Source organism: Sander lucioperca, chromosome 3 (assembly GCF_008315115.2).
Source record: "Sander lucioperca isolate FBNREF2018 chromosome 3, SLUC_FBN_1.2, whole genome shotgun sequence".
Lineage (NCBI taxonomy): Eukaryota > Metazoa > Chordata > Actinopteri > Perciformes > Percidae > Sander > Sander lucioperca.
The window spans coordinates 36,441,863-36,456,071 of record NC_050175.1 but is presented as its reverse complement, the minus strand read 5'-3'; the positions used below and the strand labels follow the sequence as shown (position 1 = coordinate 36,456,071).

At 44.0% G+C, this 14,209-nt stretch overlaps 1 protein-coding gene and 1 long non-coding RNA gene across 19 annotated transcripts in view; one reads left to right on the top strand and one right to left on the bottom strand.

The window, feature by feature from the left end:
* Nucleotides 1-14,209, top strand: part of tp53bp1 (tumor protein p53 binding protein, 1) — a 32,600-nt gene that overhangs the window by 17,980 nt on the left and 411 nt on the right. For 14 of the 18 annotated variants that reach the window (XM_035999658.1, XM_031323643.2, XM_035999660.1 and 11 more), the window contains 12 exons: nucleotides 1,462-1,723; nucleotides 2,611-2,679; nucleotides 2,771-2,923; nucleotides 4,660-4,877; nucleotides 5,561-5,740; nucleotides 6,798-7,198; nucleotides 10,264-10,455; nucleotides 10,591-10,770; nucleotides 11,815-12,003; nucleotides 12,643-12,737; nucleotides 13,672-13,868; nucleotides 14,056-14,192. In XM_035999658.1, the coding sequence (XP_035855551.1) occupies nucleotides 1,462-1,723; nucleotides 2,611-2,679; nucleotides 2,771-2,923; nucleotides 4,660-4,877; nucleotides 5,561-5,740; nucleotides 6,798-7,198; nucleotides 10,264-10,455; nucleotides 10,591-10,770; nucleotides 11,815-12,003; nucleotides 12,643-12,737; nucleotides 13,672-13,868; nucleotides 14,056-14,192 (2,273 nt within the window). Of the gene's footprint in view, nucleotides 1-1,461; nucleotides 1,724-2,610; nucleotides 2,680-2,770; nucleotides 2,924-4,659; nucleotides 4,878-5,560; nucleotides 5,741-6,797; nucleotides 7,199-10,263; nucleotides 10,456-10,590; nucleotides 10,771-11,240; nucleotides 11,309-11,814; nucleotides 12,004-12,642; nucleotides 12,738-13,671; nucleotides 13,869-14,055; nucleotides 14,193-14,209 lie in introns of those variants that run through there. The other 4 variants (XM_031323658.1, XM_031323653.1, XM_031323649.1 and 1 more) reach the window with 3 other exon arrangements.
* Nucleotides 7,834-9,170, bottom strand: LOC118494740. Its single transcript, XR_004896912.1, has 3 exons — nucleotides 9,046-9,170; nucleotides 8,595-8,875; nucleotides 7,834-8,502 (listed from the first exon to the last, which is right to left on the bottom strand). It is a non-coding gene; the product is annotated as an uncharacterized LOC118494740 (long non-coding RNA).

The window sequence follows — 14,209 nt, the reverse complement described above, 5'->3', positions numbered from 1 at the left end:
TTTAAATGCCAACGGGAGCTGCGCTTGAATTACGGTCGTTTTTTTCCTTGTAGTAGTGATGTTCACACTCGTGTGATGCCTTTTCAAGTGCGTTAGCAACGTCGGCACACTGCTTTCGTCTTATCGACTAGTCTTTGTCCGTTGACGTATTTCACTGGGAAACCGAAGCGTTCCCAAACAGGAGACCTTAATGATATGGGTGGCTCTTCAAGCTCCGGCTTGTCCGTACTGTCTACGGGCTTGTCTGCATTGGCCATGACGCTAGCTAGCGAGAGGCTGGGCTAAAGCGTGCCGTGTATGTTGTTGTACAGCGCACGGTGTGTGATTATTATTTTTTTCCCCAAACCACTTCAGTGGAAATCCCGCCCTGCAGTCGATTTCATTGGTTTAGGTTACAGTGACGGCAGGTAGGTTTAGAGATCAGTGTTTGGTGTCTGTACAGTGATTGACATATTGACATGACTAATGAAAACTTTAGAATCAGCTGCAGGGCGGGATTTGCGCTGAACGCGGAGACTTCCGCCACTTAATATGTTCGTGTGGAAACACGAAAATTGACCTATGTTCTGCACACAAAAGATTGCATTCGGCGCACATGTGCACCGTACCGAAAGTCCTGTACTGAAACGGTCCAGTACGAATACACGTACCGTTACACCCCTATAATTTATTGCATGTCTCATATAGCTTTCTCCCATACAGTTTGGTCGACATAAAACCCTAACGTCAGCAAAAAAGTTTCTTAGCCGTCGTAGAATTTAGCAAGTCATGAAAACCAAACATTACATTCTTAAAAGCAGCTACCCCCCAGCCGACTCAGCACAACCTGTTTCACAGCCTGAATATTAAAAAAACTCTCTGCTTCTCAAAGTCAGCAAATCTGTCAAATTCTGCATGCCAATTTCGCATAATGTAATTAATAATAAATAATTACAGTATAAAAAACAGTTTCCTCATTTTTTTTGGTGTGGTGCACAACTAGTTGAGCCAAAATTTGCTGTGAACCTAAATTGATATGCGGGCCGGATCAAAATTTGCAAGGGGCCGGATTTGGCCCCCGGGCCTTGAGTTTGACACGTGCTCTCCAGTGAAATACAGTCACACTTTACACCGTTTAGCTGTCAGCATTTTAACCGTGTTTAAGCCAGTTACTAGCTAGTGGTAGACTAATGTTACCTGCTGTCAAGTGTAGTGTTAACGAGCGCCACATTCAGCGATGCTCCTGTTGCCTCTAACATCCGTTTCAGAGCACCAGAGAGAAGCGCAGAAGGCGTATCAAAATGAGGCACCGAAATCCACGTTGCTTTACGGTCCATTTAGGCACTGGTGCCGTATTAGCACCGGGTTTCGATACCCAACCCTACTGACACATGGCTCCTGGTGTTGTGATTCATATATTTGTTGACTCTCTACCAGATGTCCCACATCGTCACATTTGTACCTTTTGTAACATCTTTGCAGAGAGGAGCTGTTTGCCTCACCACAGAGGAGCTCCCAGGCGTCCTCGCTGGGATGCAACAGCCTCCATAACAGCCAATCGGAGCCTTCACAACAGGAAGTGTTGGCAGCACTGCAGGAGAGCCATAAGGATCCTCCCGGCCCTACCGAGCAGTCTGGGGATAAGCGTGGACCCCCTCAAGCTCCAGAGCCGCCCACCCCGAACAGGACCGATGGCAGACAGAGGGCTCCTCAGCAGACCATCGCCTCCAGTCCGTCCAACAAGGTTAGTCGGTTACTGTGCACATCTGGAGCTCGCCACAGCACAAAGGATCAACAATGCTGATGTAGAGCATGTATTTGAATTTTGCAAAGTTGTTATTATGGTATGTTTCTCTATTGTGGTTGTCAAGTCAGGTCAAGTTTATTTATATAGCAATATATTAAAACAACCAGAGTTGATCAAAGTGCTGTACAAATTGAAGTGCACGGCACAAGAAGTAAAATCAAAGCAAAAGGAGTCATAAAATAACACAAATAAAAATAAAATAGCAATAAAAGCAAGAAAATACAGTACACCATGTAAGAATAAAAGAATTTTAACATAACTGAATACAAATATATAATTATTAAAATGCTAAAAACCTCTAAGAGCAACCAAAAGCCATTGAAAACAAATATGTCTTGAGATGTGTTTTAAAACACACGGTTATTGTTATAATGGCTAAGCCTAAAAACGTAAAGCCACTGAGGGGCTGCTATACGGACTTGAAACAAACAGTCTGTGGCTAGGAAACTAGCTGACGCGCTCTCTTCTACGTTACACCGCTCCGTAGCCTACTGTTGAAATCACTGACTCCAATAGTCATCGTTGCGTTTTGATGTACATTTGTGATCAAAATGTTCTTCAAATGAACGTGCAAGAACCCACGTGTCCATTCAACTCCATCAATAAACATTTACACATCCACATGAGCGTTGCGGTCAAAAACTATTTGTGCTCCTCAGATTAACAGCACCCCATGTTACCTGTTGAAAGGTTCCTACCTAAATAGACATCACTCAAAAGCACACTAGTGACACCAGTGGACAGTTTGTGTCCTACACCCAAAACAAATGAAAATGGCTCTTACAGGTATTGTGGTGTTGATCACTCTGCCCTGTGTGTCTCAGCTCCGTCAGCGGACAGTCTCCCAGCAGACCAGCTTCGACGCACCGGGGCTGCGCTCCCCAGCTGGCAGGGTAGGGACATTCAGCTGTTTATGGTGACGGAAAATTCTGCTTACGTCTGTGAATATTGTCCCGTTGACACTCTTGCATTTTTGTCTTAAAGGGTGAACCAGAGTCTCCGTCCTTTAGAAGAACCGCCGCCCCTGCCCACCGCAGACACGTGCGCACCATCCAGGAAGTGCGAACCACCGTCACACGGATCATCACAGACGTGTATTATGAGGACGGCAAAGAGGTGGAACGCAAAGTCACCGAGGTAGCCGACAGATTTCCCTTTCCTCTGGTCTTTGACAGGAAGAGTTATCAAAATGTCTCTAGCTGTAAGGTGAACATTTTCAGCATGTCTTAAATGTTAATTCAGCTTGCTTAACTGTACACTAGCTTCACAGCAGCAAACAGCAGACAGACACAGTTAAGGTGCTGACACACCAACCCGATTATCGGAGACGTATTACGTTTCGCGCACGCGCAGAGTGTACACTCAAGTCGACGTCGCCTCAGTGTGTGTTGAGGCATTTTTTTGGACCTCGGGGACGGCCGTCTGGTTGGTGTTTAACAGCTATTAGAGACTCACTGGAACACAGTGGAGGAGTTTGTAGAGACCAGTTAAAAGAGAGATAATATTGGACGTACATTCGTCAGGTGGACACAAACACAAAGAATGAAAGATAATGTTGCTCCGTAACTGCTGGATGTGGAAATAAGCAACTGTTAACTAACAAGTTCAATAGTACGGCAGTACCGTGTTCACTACTTGTTTCCGCTGCAACCAGGTAGCCAAAAAAAAAATCAGTTATAGCATTAAAATACCTTCCCTCTCCTTTACTGTCATTTTCTATCTGCCAATTGGCCATTTTCACCCCTTTGTTCTCCATTGTTTCACATTTTACATACACCCAGTTGCCATTTCATTAGGTCCACCTAGCTGAAACTAATGAAGTCTATTACAATAGCTCTGCAATAGATCTTTTCTTCATTGAGGCTTTTGTTTGGTTTTTGTTTAAACTGTTTTACAGAGGTGTTGATTCAACTGTGTATAGAGGCTTTGTCCCCTCATTTTTATCGAGGGTAGACTAAATATTAGAAGCACCTTCTCAGTATAACACAAAACAGTTCAACAGCACCACAAACTACATCCTCCACAATCACCATATGTACACTAATTAAGGCTCTGACACACCAACCCGACGGCCGACCGTCAGCAGAAAAGACAGTCGGACTGACCGCCTCCCCGAGTCAGTCCAAAAAGTGCCTCGGAACACACCTAAGCGACGTCACCTTGAGCGTACGTTCTGCGCGTGCGCGAGACGTAATACGTCTCCATAACAGCAGGCGGCGCTAATCTGTATTGACGGCCAAAAAAATGAAAACCGGCAGCTGATTGGACGAACGCGTCACGTGGGTCTGCCTTTTCACGAATTTCAAAGCCAGACCATAATGCCGGCTCGTTCGGAATACGATCTCATATTTTACGAAGATAGTTCACCAAAACGTGTTTCTGAAAACGTTTTAAGAGAGAAATAGGCCGTGCAGTTGCTGAATCTGTCTTCATTTCAGATCGACAAAGGTCAGTTTAAAAAGATTTTCGTCAGATTTTGAGAGGCGTTAGTCACGCTCATCCCGCTCCTCATTTCCGGGTTAGCACTCCACCAATCAGATTGGTCATTGGGTCCGACTGCCTGCTGGCCAATTCAACAAGTCAAATCGGCCCAAATGAACGCCGACGGCTACATGTTATGGCATTTTTTGTGGCCAAATGGATGGATGATATAATATGCAACTTTAATAGCAAGTTGGAAATCTACATATTTCATGTCTTTTCGAATTGAAAATGTAAAGTGGGGGGAGGAACCTAAACCGAGCTTTCAGAGGAGCTGCAGAAAGTGCACAGATGATGGGAAGCCGATCTTCATAGTTTATATCTACAGGAGTCCTGAATCAAAAACTAAGACCAGAAAAGTAGTATAATAGCTGCTCTTTAAATGTTTCCAGGAGACAGAGGAGCCAGTGGTGGACTCCCAGGTGTTGGACAGCGACATCTCCCCGTGCCGCACAGGCAGCAGCTCTTTGGCCTCTGGTGACCTGGCTGACATCAGCTCTCTGTCGTCCAAGGCCTCCAGCCTGCAGCACAGCTCCGGAGGAACCAGCAGCAGCGGCTTCACCAGGCCGGACTTCATCATGCCGCCCATTCGAGGGACCATGTCCTTCAGGTACCGCCTTCCCCCTCCACACCGCCAATCAAATGCTCACGATGTCTCTTCAGTCCGGTCAATAAAGTCTCTCTGCTTTGTCTGTCTATACTAGTTGCATGCTGATTCCTGTGTCACTCCTTCACCTTCTTTGGCTTTCAAGTAGGGCTGCACCATATGAGGAAAATCTATAACAACAATAACGTTGTTGAATATCGCAATAACGAAATTACTTGCGATAAATTAAACAGATATTAAAGTGTACTCAGTTCTGCATTTCTGCTGCTTTCAGTTTTCTACTAAAATACACAAAAAAAATGCTTGTTGAATTTAAAGCAAATGAAAGAAAATTTACAACATTCTTTTATTGAACTGATTGAACATTGAATTAAATATAATAGGCAGCACTAAAAAACAGTGACAGTTACATTTTAAAGTTCAGTTTTCTACTGAAAGTGTCTTTCGTGATATGTCGCAGCGATAACGATAAAAGATGATCTATTGTGCAGCCCAACTTTCTAACACCCTAACGTCTCAGTGATTTACTGATCCCTGCCTGCTTCAGGTACAAGTTGCTCGCAGACATGAATCTGGGGACACTGAACACCCCTCGTTCAACGGGGTGCTTTGGATTTTGAAAGTAGCCCCAGATCGATGCCTGTGCAACTTGACCGGATCCATTGGTCTCCTCTGTGTGTCTGCAGTCCCAGGAGGGGAGGCGGGCAGCAACAGAGGGGTCACAGGGGTCACAGGGGTCAAAGGGCAGGGTCAGTGGTCACAATGCACAGAGGCGACAGCACCCTGGGGTCCCGGGCCTTCGTCCCGCTGACCCCCAGAGGAAGGGCTAGAAGGGGCCGACCCCCATCCCGCGCCTCCATGTCCAGGTGAGTCCTCGCTGAGGCTCGGCCCGCACTCAAAGAAACCACGGACGAGGCAGCGATAACAGGCAAACTGCTGGAGGCCACACTACCTACACTGTCTATACTAACACTTTACTTTTCATCTTTTCACTAATCTGCTAATACTTCTCACTCAGCGCTACAACTAATGACTAATTTCAGTAGTGATTCTTTTGATAGTTCAGTTAATGAATAAATCATGTTCTCGTTTCTTTCTTGTAAATGAAACTAGTGAAAACTATCCCTCACTAGTTCCCCGAGGCCAAGGTGACAACGTCAGACTCCAGATATTCAATTTACAATAACACGTGTGTCAAAATCCTCTCGACTTGAACAAGTGATCACTTATCAAAATTTGTTGATTCATTTTCTGTCAGTCCACCAATTTACAAATCGTTTCCAAACTAATCTCGGCATTAAAGTCAAAATATTCTGATTTCGTAAAACCTTCTTTTCCAAATGTGCTATCAATCAAAAAAAACTGTGTACTTAATGTACAGCTGCACAATGTGCTGTTTACAGTTTTATTGCAAAATAAACCACACAAACCAACAGGAACTGAGTTAGCATCAAAGATCACCTGAGTACTTCACATCACCTGCCTGCAGATTAAACACAGTTTAAGGCAAAGCAGTTGTACAAAGCAAAAGGGAAGCTGCTGTATGCCCATGGTTGAGCTAGTTATGCTGAAATGCTAACCTGGATGCTTACCTGTTGCTTTAAACATGTTTTTGGACTTTCTTGTCAGCAAATCAGAAAGGAGGAAAGGAAGGAAAGGAATATCATAAAATACTAGTATTTTGACATGGCAGAAAAAGAAGGAAATTAGTTTTTTATTTGCACATTGTTTAGCTAAATAATGTTTACTGAATGAATTGGAAGACTGAACGCACAAACAATGAACTGACTAGTAATTCTAGAGTGTAGGCTTTCCAGTTGAGATGCTAGACGTCGAGGGAAAAGTGAATTATTCCAACAGGAAGCCTTTTAAATCAACGCCTGACGTTGCCTGCTGTCTGAACAGACTCACTTTCTCTCTAAGGGGAGGTGGTGTTGGCTCGCTGCAGAGGCTCGGTGCTCGGTGCTCACAGCCACAGTCCTCCTCAGAGGACGAGCTGTACACCCGCATGCTCCCCCCGCGCCTCCCCGTCAGCCCCACAGACGCCGAGCTGCCCAGCCACTCCGACTCCCTCAGGTCATCGCCGGAGGAGGCTAGCTCGGCCGGGAGCAGCTTCGTCGGCCTGCGGGTGGTGGCCAAGTGGTCGTCCAACGGCTACTTCTACTCCGGCCGCATCATCAAGGACATCGGGGAGGGGAGATTCCGCCTGCGGTTTGACGACGGGTACGAGTGCGAGGTGGCGGGGAAGGATATCCTGCTGTGTGATCCCATCCCCCTGGGGACGGAGGTCACCGCCCTGCTGGAGGACGAGTACTTCAGCATAGGTGAGGGAACAATTTAGTGATGAAATTAACTTCCACCTTTTTTTCAGGGATTTTAAATCATTGGATGAGCCAAAAACAGACTCTCATCAGGTTATTCTGTGTATTAATGGGTCCCTAATTGAACTTCCAGGAAATGTACTATATCAACATGTGTACCATCGACTGTATCTCGGTGTGGGATTTTAGGGTTAGCAAGATGACTCCACTACCTAATCAATGGTAGGGTTAACTAACTTTGAAATGAGTAACTTAAAGCTTCAGCGCATAACTTTTTGATATTACAGTTTTTCTCAACTGCTTAAACACATTTGCTCACTCTGACATCACATTTTCAAAACAGTTAACACACAGGATAAAACTGAAGCTCAATGGCCAAAATGACTCATTTTGTTAGCAAAATGCTCTAACACTCACAAAACATTAAAAGCATGCAACATAAGCAAATATTTCCATCAAACACCTCAACTTGTGGTCAAATTAATTTATTCTTTCAATCAATCATTACACAATGGACAACAAAATACAAAATACAGCCATCAATATGAAATATGACACTTTACAAACTCAAATGGATACTGAAAAAAAAAAAAAAAAAAAGCTACCAAAGGAAACACCTTTAAAACATATATATTTTATCTTTCACATTTAGTCCATTCGTTCTTGACGATTATGCCACAGGTTCTCATCAACATCGCATTGAATGTTTTCCCTTGCAATGCACCGAGGGAAATACCTCCTTGCGTGGCGCATCCATCCCTGGCAGTCCTCTGCACCTATTGCCAGGCAACCAGCATTCATTGCCTCCAGGAGGGGCATCTGCTCATATCGCCGGTGATCATACACCTTCCACCTCCAAGCAGAGAAGAACTCCTCGATTGGGTTCAGAAAAGGGGAGTATGCAGGAAGGAAGTGCATCATAATACGAGGCTGTGCTGCAAACCATTCGTTCACAAGGCGAGAGTGATGGAAAGCCACATTGTCCCAAATTATGACATACAGAGTCATGCCAGGCCTCAACAGCCCTCTCTCTTCGGGTGGAATCAGTATTTCTTTCAATGAATCAAGAAATGTGATGAGCGTTCTGTATTGTATGGGCCAATGGTTGGTATGTGGCAAAGGACCCCATCATTGGAGATGGCAGCACACATGGTGATATTGGCACCCCTCTGACCTGGCACTGTGACAGTGGCCCTCTGCCCTATGATGTTCCTCCCGCGTCTCCTCACTTTACAGAGGTTGAAGCCGGCTTCATCCACAAAAATGAATTTGTGATGTGCCCCCTCAGCTTCAAGCTCCATTATTCTCTAAGAAAAAGAACAAATTCATAAAGCAAATTACAGTATTCCAGTTGCATGTAACTATGGTAAACAAGGTATTACAATAACAAAATCTGTACCTGCACATACTGGAATCGTGCCTCCTTTACGATGTCAGAGTTTCTTTGAAATGGAACTCGGTACAGCTGCTTCATTCTGACATGGTGGCGTTTAAGGACTCGATCTATAGTTGCCAAACTCACTGTTTATATTTCTAAATGCTCCCTGATCTGCAATTACTGCTGCCTGGATTTCACGCAGTCTGATTGCATTGTTTGCCACTACCATATCTACAATGGCAGACTCCTGTTCAATACTAAATATCTTTCCTCTGCCACCAGTGTGTGGTAATGTGTGGATCCTATAAAGTAAAAGCAAAAAGCATGTCAAAATTGACATTACTGTATGACAGTCACATAAATGGGATTGATAAAACATCTGCATTACTGTAGACAGTTTGTTCTGCTAACAGGGCAATACAGTAAAGCTGAAATACACAGTGGTAAACATTACAGTAACACTGTGAATTACCTGTTCTCATTCCGAAAAAGCCTGACAATAGATGCCACAGTGCTCCGAGTCAGAATGGGCAGGACCCTTTGTCCAGCCTCTCTAAAGGACAAGCCATGATTGATGACATGGTCAATAATTGTTGCCCCAATTTCATTTGAAACTTGAGCTCGATTTTGTCCTCTTGCTGCTGCAGCTCCTCCACCACGCATACAGGCTCCTCTTCCTCTGGCCCCTCTGCCATGGCCTCTTACTCTATGACCTCTTTGATCCATGCTTGCAAATAGCAACACAGAGGTGGCATCTTTTATAGATGGATGAGGACTGTTTGCTGATTGAAGAGTTGTGCAAATGAGTTTCACACAGGTGCATAGAGTTTTCTAATTATGCAAGTACTTTCTATCAGCTGTGAATAGATGTTTTCCTTTTGTTCACCACAGTGAATCCAATAGAGTTCGGGGTCTTTCAATGAGATCTGTGGTAACTGTTTTGACAAAGGGTGTGAAAAATGTGTGTAACAAATGAAAAAGTGTTAAAACATTTGCAAGAGAAGACTTCTGCTGTGCTAATAATGTGATGATGAAGATAAAGCGGATCCCAGTTTCATTTAGTGTGTCTTAGCAAATGAGAAAAACTGTAATGAACGTCCGTCACATTCAAGCCATTTCCAAATGAGTTGCTACAAAGCTAATGATGACTATCAGCTCCACACAACTCTCTCTGTATTTCTCAGTATGACTGTGTTCAGAAGATTGTGGCGTCCGGTGACTTTGCTGCGCAGAAACTCGAGTGAAGATAATGAGCTCTTCTGAAGAGTCCATCATGTTTTTTAATCCTCCGTGTCCTCCTTGGTTACTAGCAGCTGCGTGAAGGGGGGGGTTAACATGTGGACGCATTGACAGTTTTGTTGTCATTACTTAGAATTCCTCATGGGGGCGGCAGAAACTACGCTATAGAAACTAGCTTTAAAGGGATAGTTCGGACCTTTTGAAGTGGGCTTGTATCAGGTACAAGTGTTCACATTGCGTAGCAGTTTCACCATGTAGAAAACCTCTCAAGCCACTCTGGCATCACGTTTATCTGCTGTTCATTCATATGCTCAGCATGTTCCAAAAAGTCATTTTTATGAATATGACTATAATATATATAAATAAATAATATAAAAAGAAAAGAATAATTGTATCGAGTCTCAAACCAAAAGTTGTGATAGTCTTCTGTCTCTTGTGTGTGTCTGTTTAGGTGTTGTTAGGGGCCATAAAACAGAGGGGCAGGAGCTGTTCTACAGTGTGGAGAAGGACGGACAGACGCAGTGGTACAACAGGACCGCCATCATCCTGTCTCTGGAGCAGGGAAACAAGCTGAGGGAGCAGCACAGCCTCGGGCCCTACGAGCCCTCCACCCCCCTGACCAAAGCCTCCGACATCAGCCTCGGTAAGACCACCGCAGCTGCCCTTTTATTTATAAAGTTGAATTTCAGTTTAATGTGTGTTCAGAATGTGTTTTTATAAATCACATGTTCAGAAAGCCATTGTTTCCAAATGCTCCATCTTTATTAACTTCACTTAGATAACCTGGTGGAGGGGAAGAGGAGGCGCAGAGGAGGCCCCGAGGGTCTGAACACCCCCAACCGCAGCTCCTCCAGCAGCCCCCGAACCCCCGGCCCCTCCGGCAAGAGGAAGCTGATGGCCTCCGAGGACAACAGGACGCCGGCCAAGAGAGGCCGCAGGGGCTCGGGGGTCAAAGCTGGTATGGAGACCCGCTAACCAAAACCATGGCCGCATCTCAACAGTGGGGGTGGGGGGGGGCGGTTTGGATTTCATAGTTAGCAGTTTTTCTTTCCCGTCTGTTTTTTTAACATATGGAAGTTTTTCAGGTTTTTCTTATCTTTATTTATGTTTTTAGTTTTTACCTTACATTCTTCAGAGTTAAGCTTTTACATAATTATATCATCAACAAAGCCTTAAGTCAGTTTTAGATTTTAAACCTAATGTATTGTTCTCATCTCAGGTTTTAATGAGTGTCTGTATCATTTTGCAAGTGTTAAATGCACTTTTTAAACGTTTTTAGCAAATCTTATTTTTAACCTTTTTAACATTGTGTAAATGTGACTTTAAATCTTGTTTTTAGCCAGTAGATGAAATGATCATTGTCAGCTCTCAGCTGTTGTTCTTGTGTGATATGGAGTCAGTAATGTGTGATTTCTGTACTGAGCGTAGCTAAAACATTTAGGACAGTCCGTGTCCATCCTCTGCTGCTGTGTGCTGGCTGCTGCTGAGGCTGACTGGTAATTAATAACGTGTAATAAACAGTATTACCATGGTGTTGGTCCACGGGTGGAGGGAAGATCAAATGTGTATTTCTGTAAAGTCACGCTTTTTGGGAATCATTTTAATACAGAGAGTGAATATATTTGATGCTCAAAAGGTCTGTTCAGCTAAATTACAGAAAAAAAAAAATCTTCTCACTTACCTCTAGTTTGACGCAACCTCTTGCTCAATGCAGATAGTGTTTGTAGTATTTCTCTGGATCATCCAAAGAACAGAGTCAGCAGCTTTAATGGGAACTAGTTCAGAATTGTCAGATCTCAAAACCTCAGCAGATAGAACAAAGTGCAGGGCCAGATATCACTAGTGGTAAGAGAGAGAAAATATGTTTTTTGTAATTCGCTTGAACAGAACTTGAACAGTTCCAACTTTCATTGAATCGCTCTCCGTCGCTTGCTGTGTTTTCTCCTTTTAACACGTGTGTGTCTGTCTCTCTCTCTCTCTCTCTCTCCCTCCCTCTCTCCAGCTCAGCGGGTCGGACTGTGTAACACCTCTGGCAGCGGCACAGACCTCCCCGGTCAGTCTTGTGATGTGGGGGAGACTCACGGCCCGCTGCCCCAAAACACCACTCTCTTCATGGGCTTCGCCTTCATGCTGACTACCTCGTCTGAGATCGACCGGCTGACCAACAAGCACAGCAGCGATGACGAGGAAGGTGAGGCAGACGATGACACACTGAGGATTATCATGCATAGGCCTGCAACAATTATTATATAATTGTCAGTTATTTTATGTAAAGGTGGTTTCTTTGTTTAACCGCCATTCATTGCTCACATTATAAGGTCCTAAGGGGTATTACTATTGATGGTAATTGTTGATTTTCTTTAGATATGCCACATTATAATTATAAAAGTGATTATTGGTCAGACTATTGAGCTAATGTTATGCTAGCGGCAGCTTTCACTTGTTGCCATAACATCCTGGGCTGTAGCTGTCTCAAGAGAAATTGAACTTGCTCGTGTCTCTGACCCGAAATCTGCCTGAAAAACCTGCTGATTAAATAACCATCAGCCTTCACTTAAAAACAAAGTGATAAAGAGGTGTTGTTGACTTCACAGGCTTTGTATTTGTGTTGTAACATTATCTGGGTCACACAACAGTGAGAACCAAAATATGTATCCTTTGATTCATTCAAAACGTTGATTAGTTTGAAGAAGTAATTTGACTCACACTTATTTCTGAGAATTGTACAGATTTAATCACGCACACCAACGGCAGCATGCTGAATCAGCTGAAACTTCCCTTCCTGTTATGATTAAAGCAACGATAACTATTGTATTCACCCCCCCAGCAGATTATGTGCAGACAGGTCCGTATAACAAAGCATACACAGAGTCCCAGCTGCAGGCAGGTGGAGGCTTCGTCCTGCCAGACTTCAATGAAGAACAAGTAAGTGCTCTGAAAACGACTATAAAATTGATGAATGCCCAATGTTTGTTATAATTATGGCCTCAAACTTTTTTATAGCCATGAATTATTCTTTTGCTACATACAGTATAATGTAGAACCTCAAATTAAAGTCTGCTTTCAGTCTGCAGTCAGTATTTTCCAAAATGTATTAAGAGCTGTGATGCAACATTGTCATTTTTTGCTGATATGTTTTTGGTGTTTTATATTTTTTTAGTCAAATATTTCTCCAGTTATATAATTTATTATTCCAATTTTGATTGTTTTCACAATCGTACAGTTCTCACTGCATGGTGTTTACAGTCTGTCAGTTTGGGGAAGCAGGCAGGAGGACCGACACGTTAGCTAAGCAATGTCCTGCTGTGGACGGGTGCAGCTGCTAAACGGTTTTTAGACACCTAAAAATCTATCAGTTTAAGGGTACGCTATATTTAGAGTATTTTCACAGCTTTACCTTGCTGTCAGACAGCCCTTTACGACGGGGAACTGAAGCAGTTATCTCTGCTCTCTTCAAAGCCACCACTACTCCTTTGACAAAACATCAGAACACAGAGTGGCTGGTCTACTGCCACTTTGGTGTTTTTGAAAGGGTTAGGAACTAACAAAACTAATAATAAAACCGAGCGAGGAAGCAGCAGAGCAACAGCTCCCCTGTTCTGTGAGGTGAAATGAAGGTTTTTGTTAAAGGAGTCTGGTGGCTTTGAAGAGAGCGATTATAACCGCTTCAGTTCCCCGTCGTGAAGGGCTGTCAGACAGCAAGGTAAAGGGCTGAAAATATGGATAAGTACCTCATACAACCCCACTTCAAACGATCCAAACTATCCTTTTGATGTACTCGACCACGGTGATAAACATCACGTAGAAGCACAGCTCAAGCTGCAGCATATGACACTGCTATCCATGTATCTCTTCTCAGTGTAAGGCAGCTTACCAGAGCCTGCTCATTGCAGACCAGCACTGTCGTACAAGGAAGTACCTGCTGTGTTTGGCCAGCGGTGTGCCGTGTGTGTCACACATCTGGGTGCGGGACTGCTGCAAAGAGAACAAGCTGCTCAACTACAGGAACTACTTGCTGCCTGCCGGCGTGGGGCCAGATGAGACCATAGTAGAATGGTCAGATAAACCTTCTCTTTATTATTTTGCATTTCATTCTTTGGGTTTCACTGGATGGATTTGGTAGAGAGTGTATCGGGTTGTTAACATTCAAGTCACAGAGCTAAGCAATTGTTTTCTGAAATAGGTGCTCAGTTAAAGCCAACTGGACTTTCTGTTTTAATATATATATTTTCTCTTCAATCAGGCATCCACGCTGCAGCCCGTTCAAAGCTCTGCGGGTCCTTCTGGTGTTTGAGAAGCCAGTGGAGCTTTGGGCACAGCTGATAACCTTGGGTGGAGGTTCTTCTCTTCGACAGTTCCAGGCGGACAAAGATGGCTCAGGTATAGACTCCCACCAC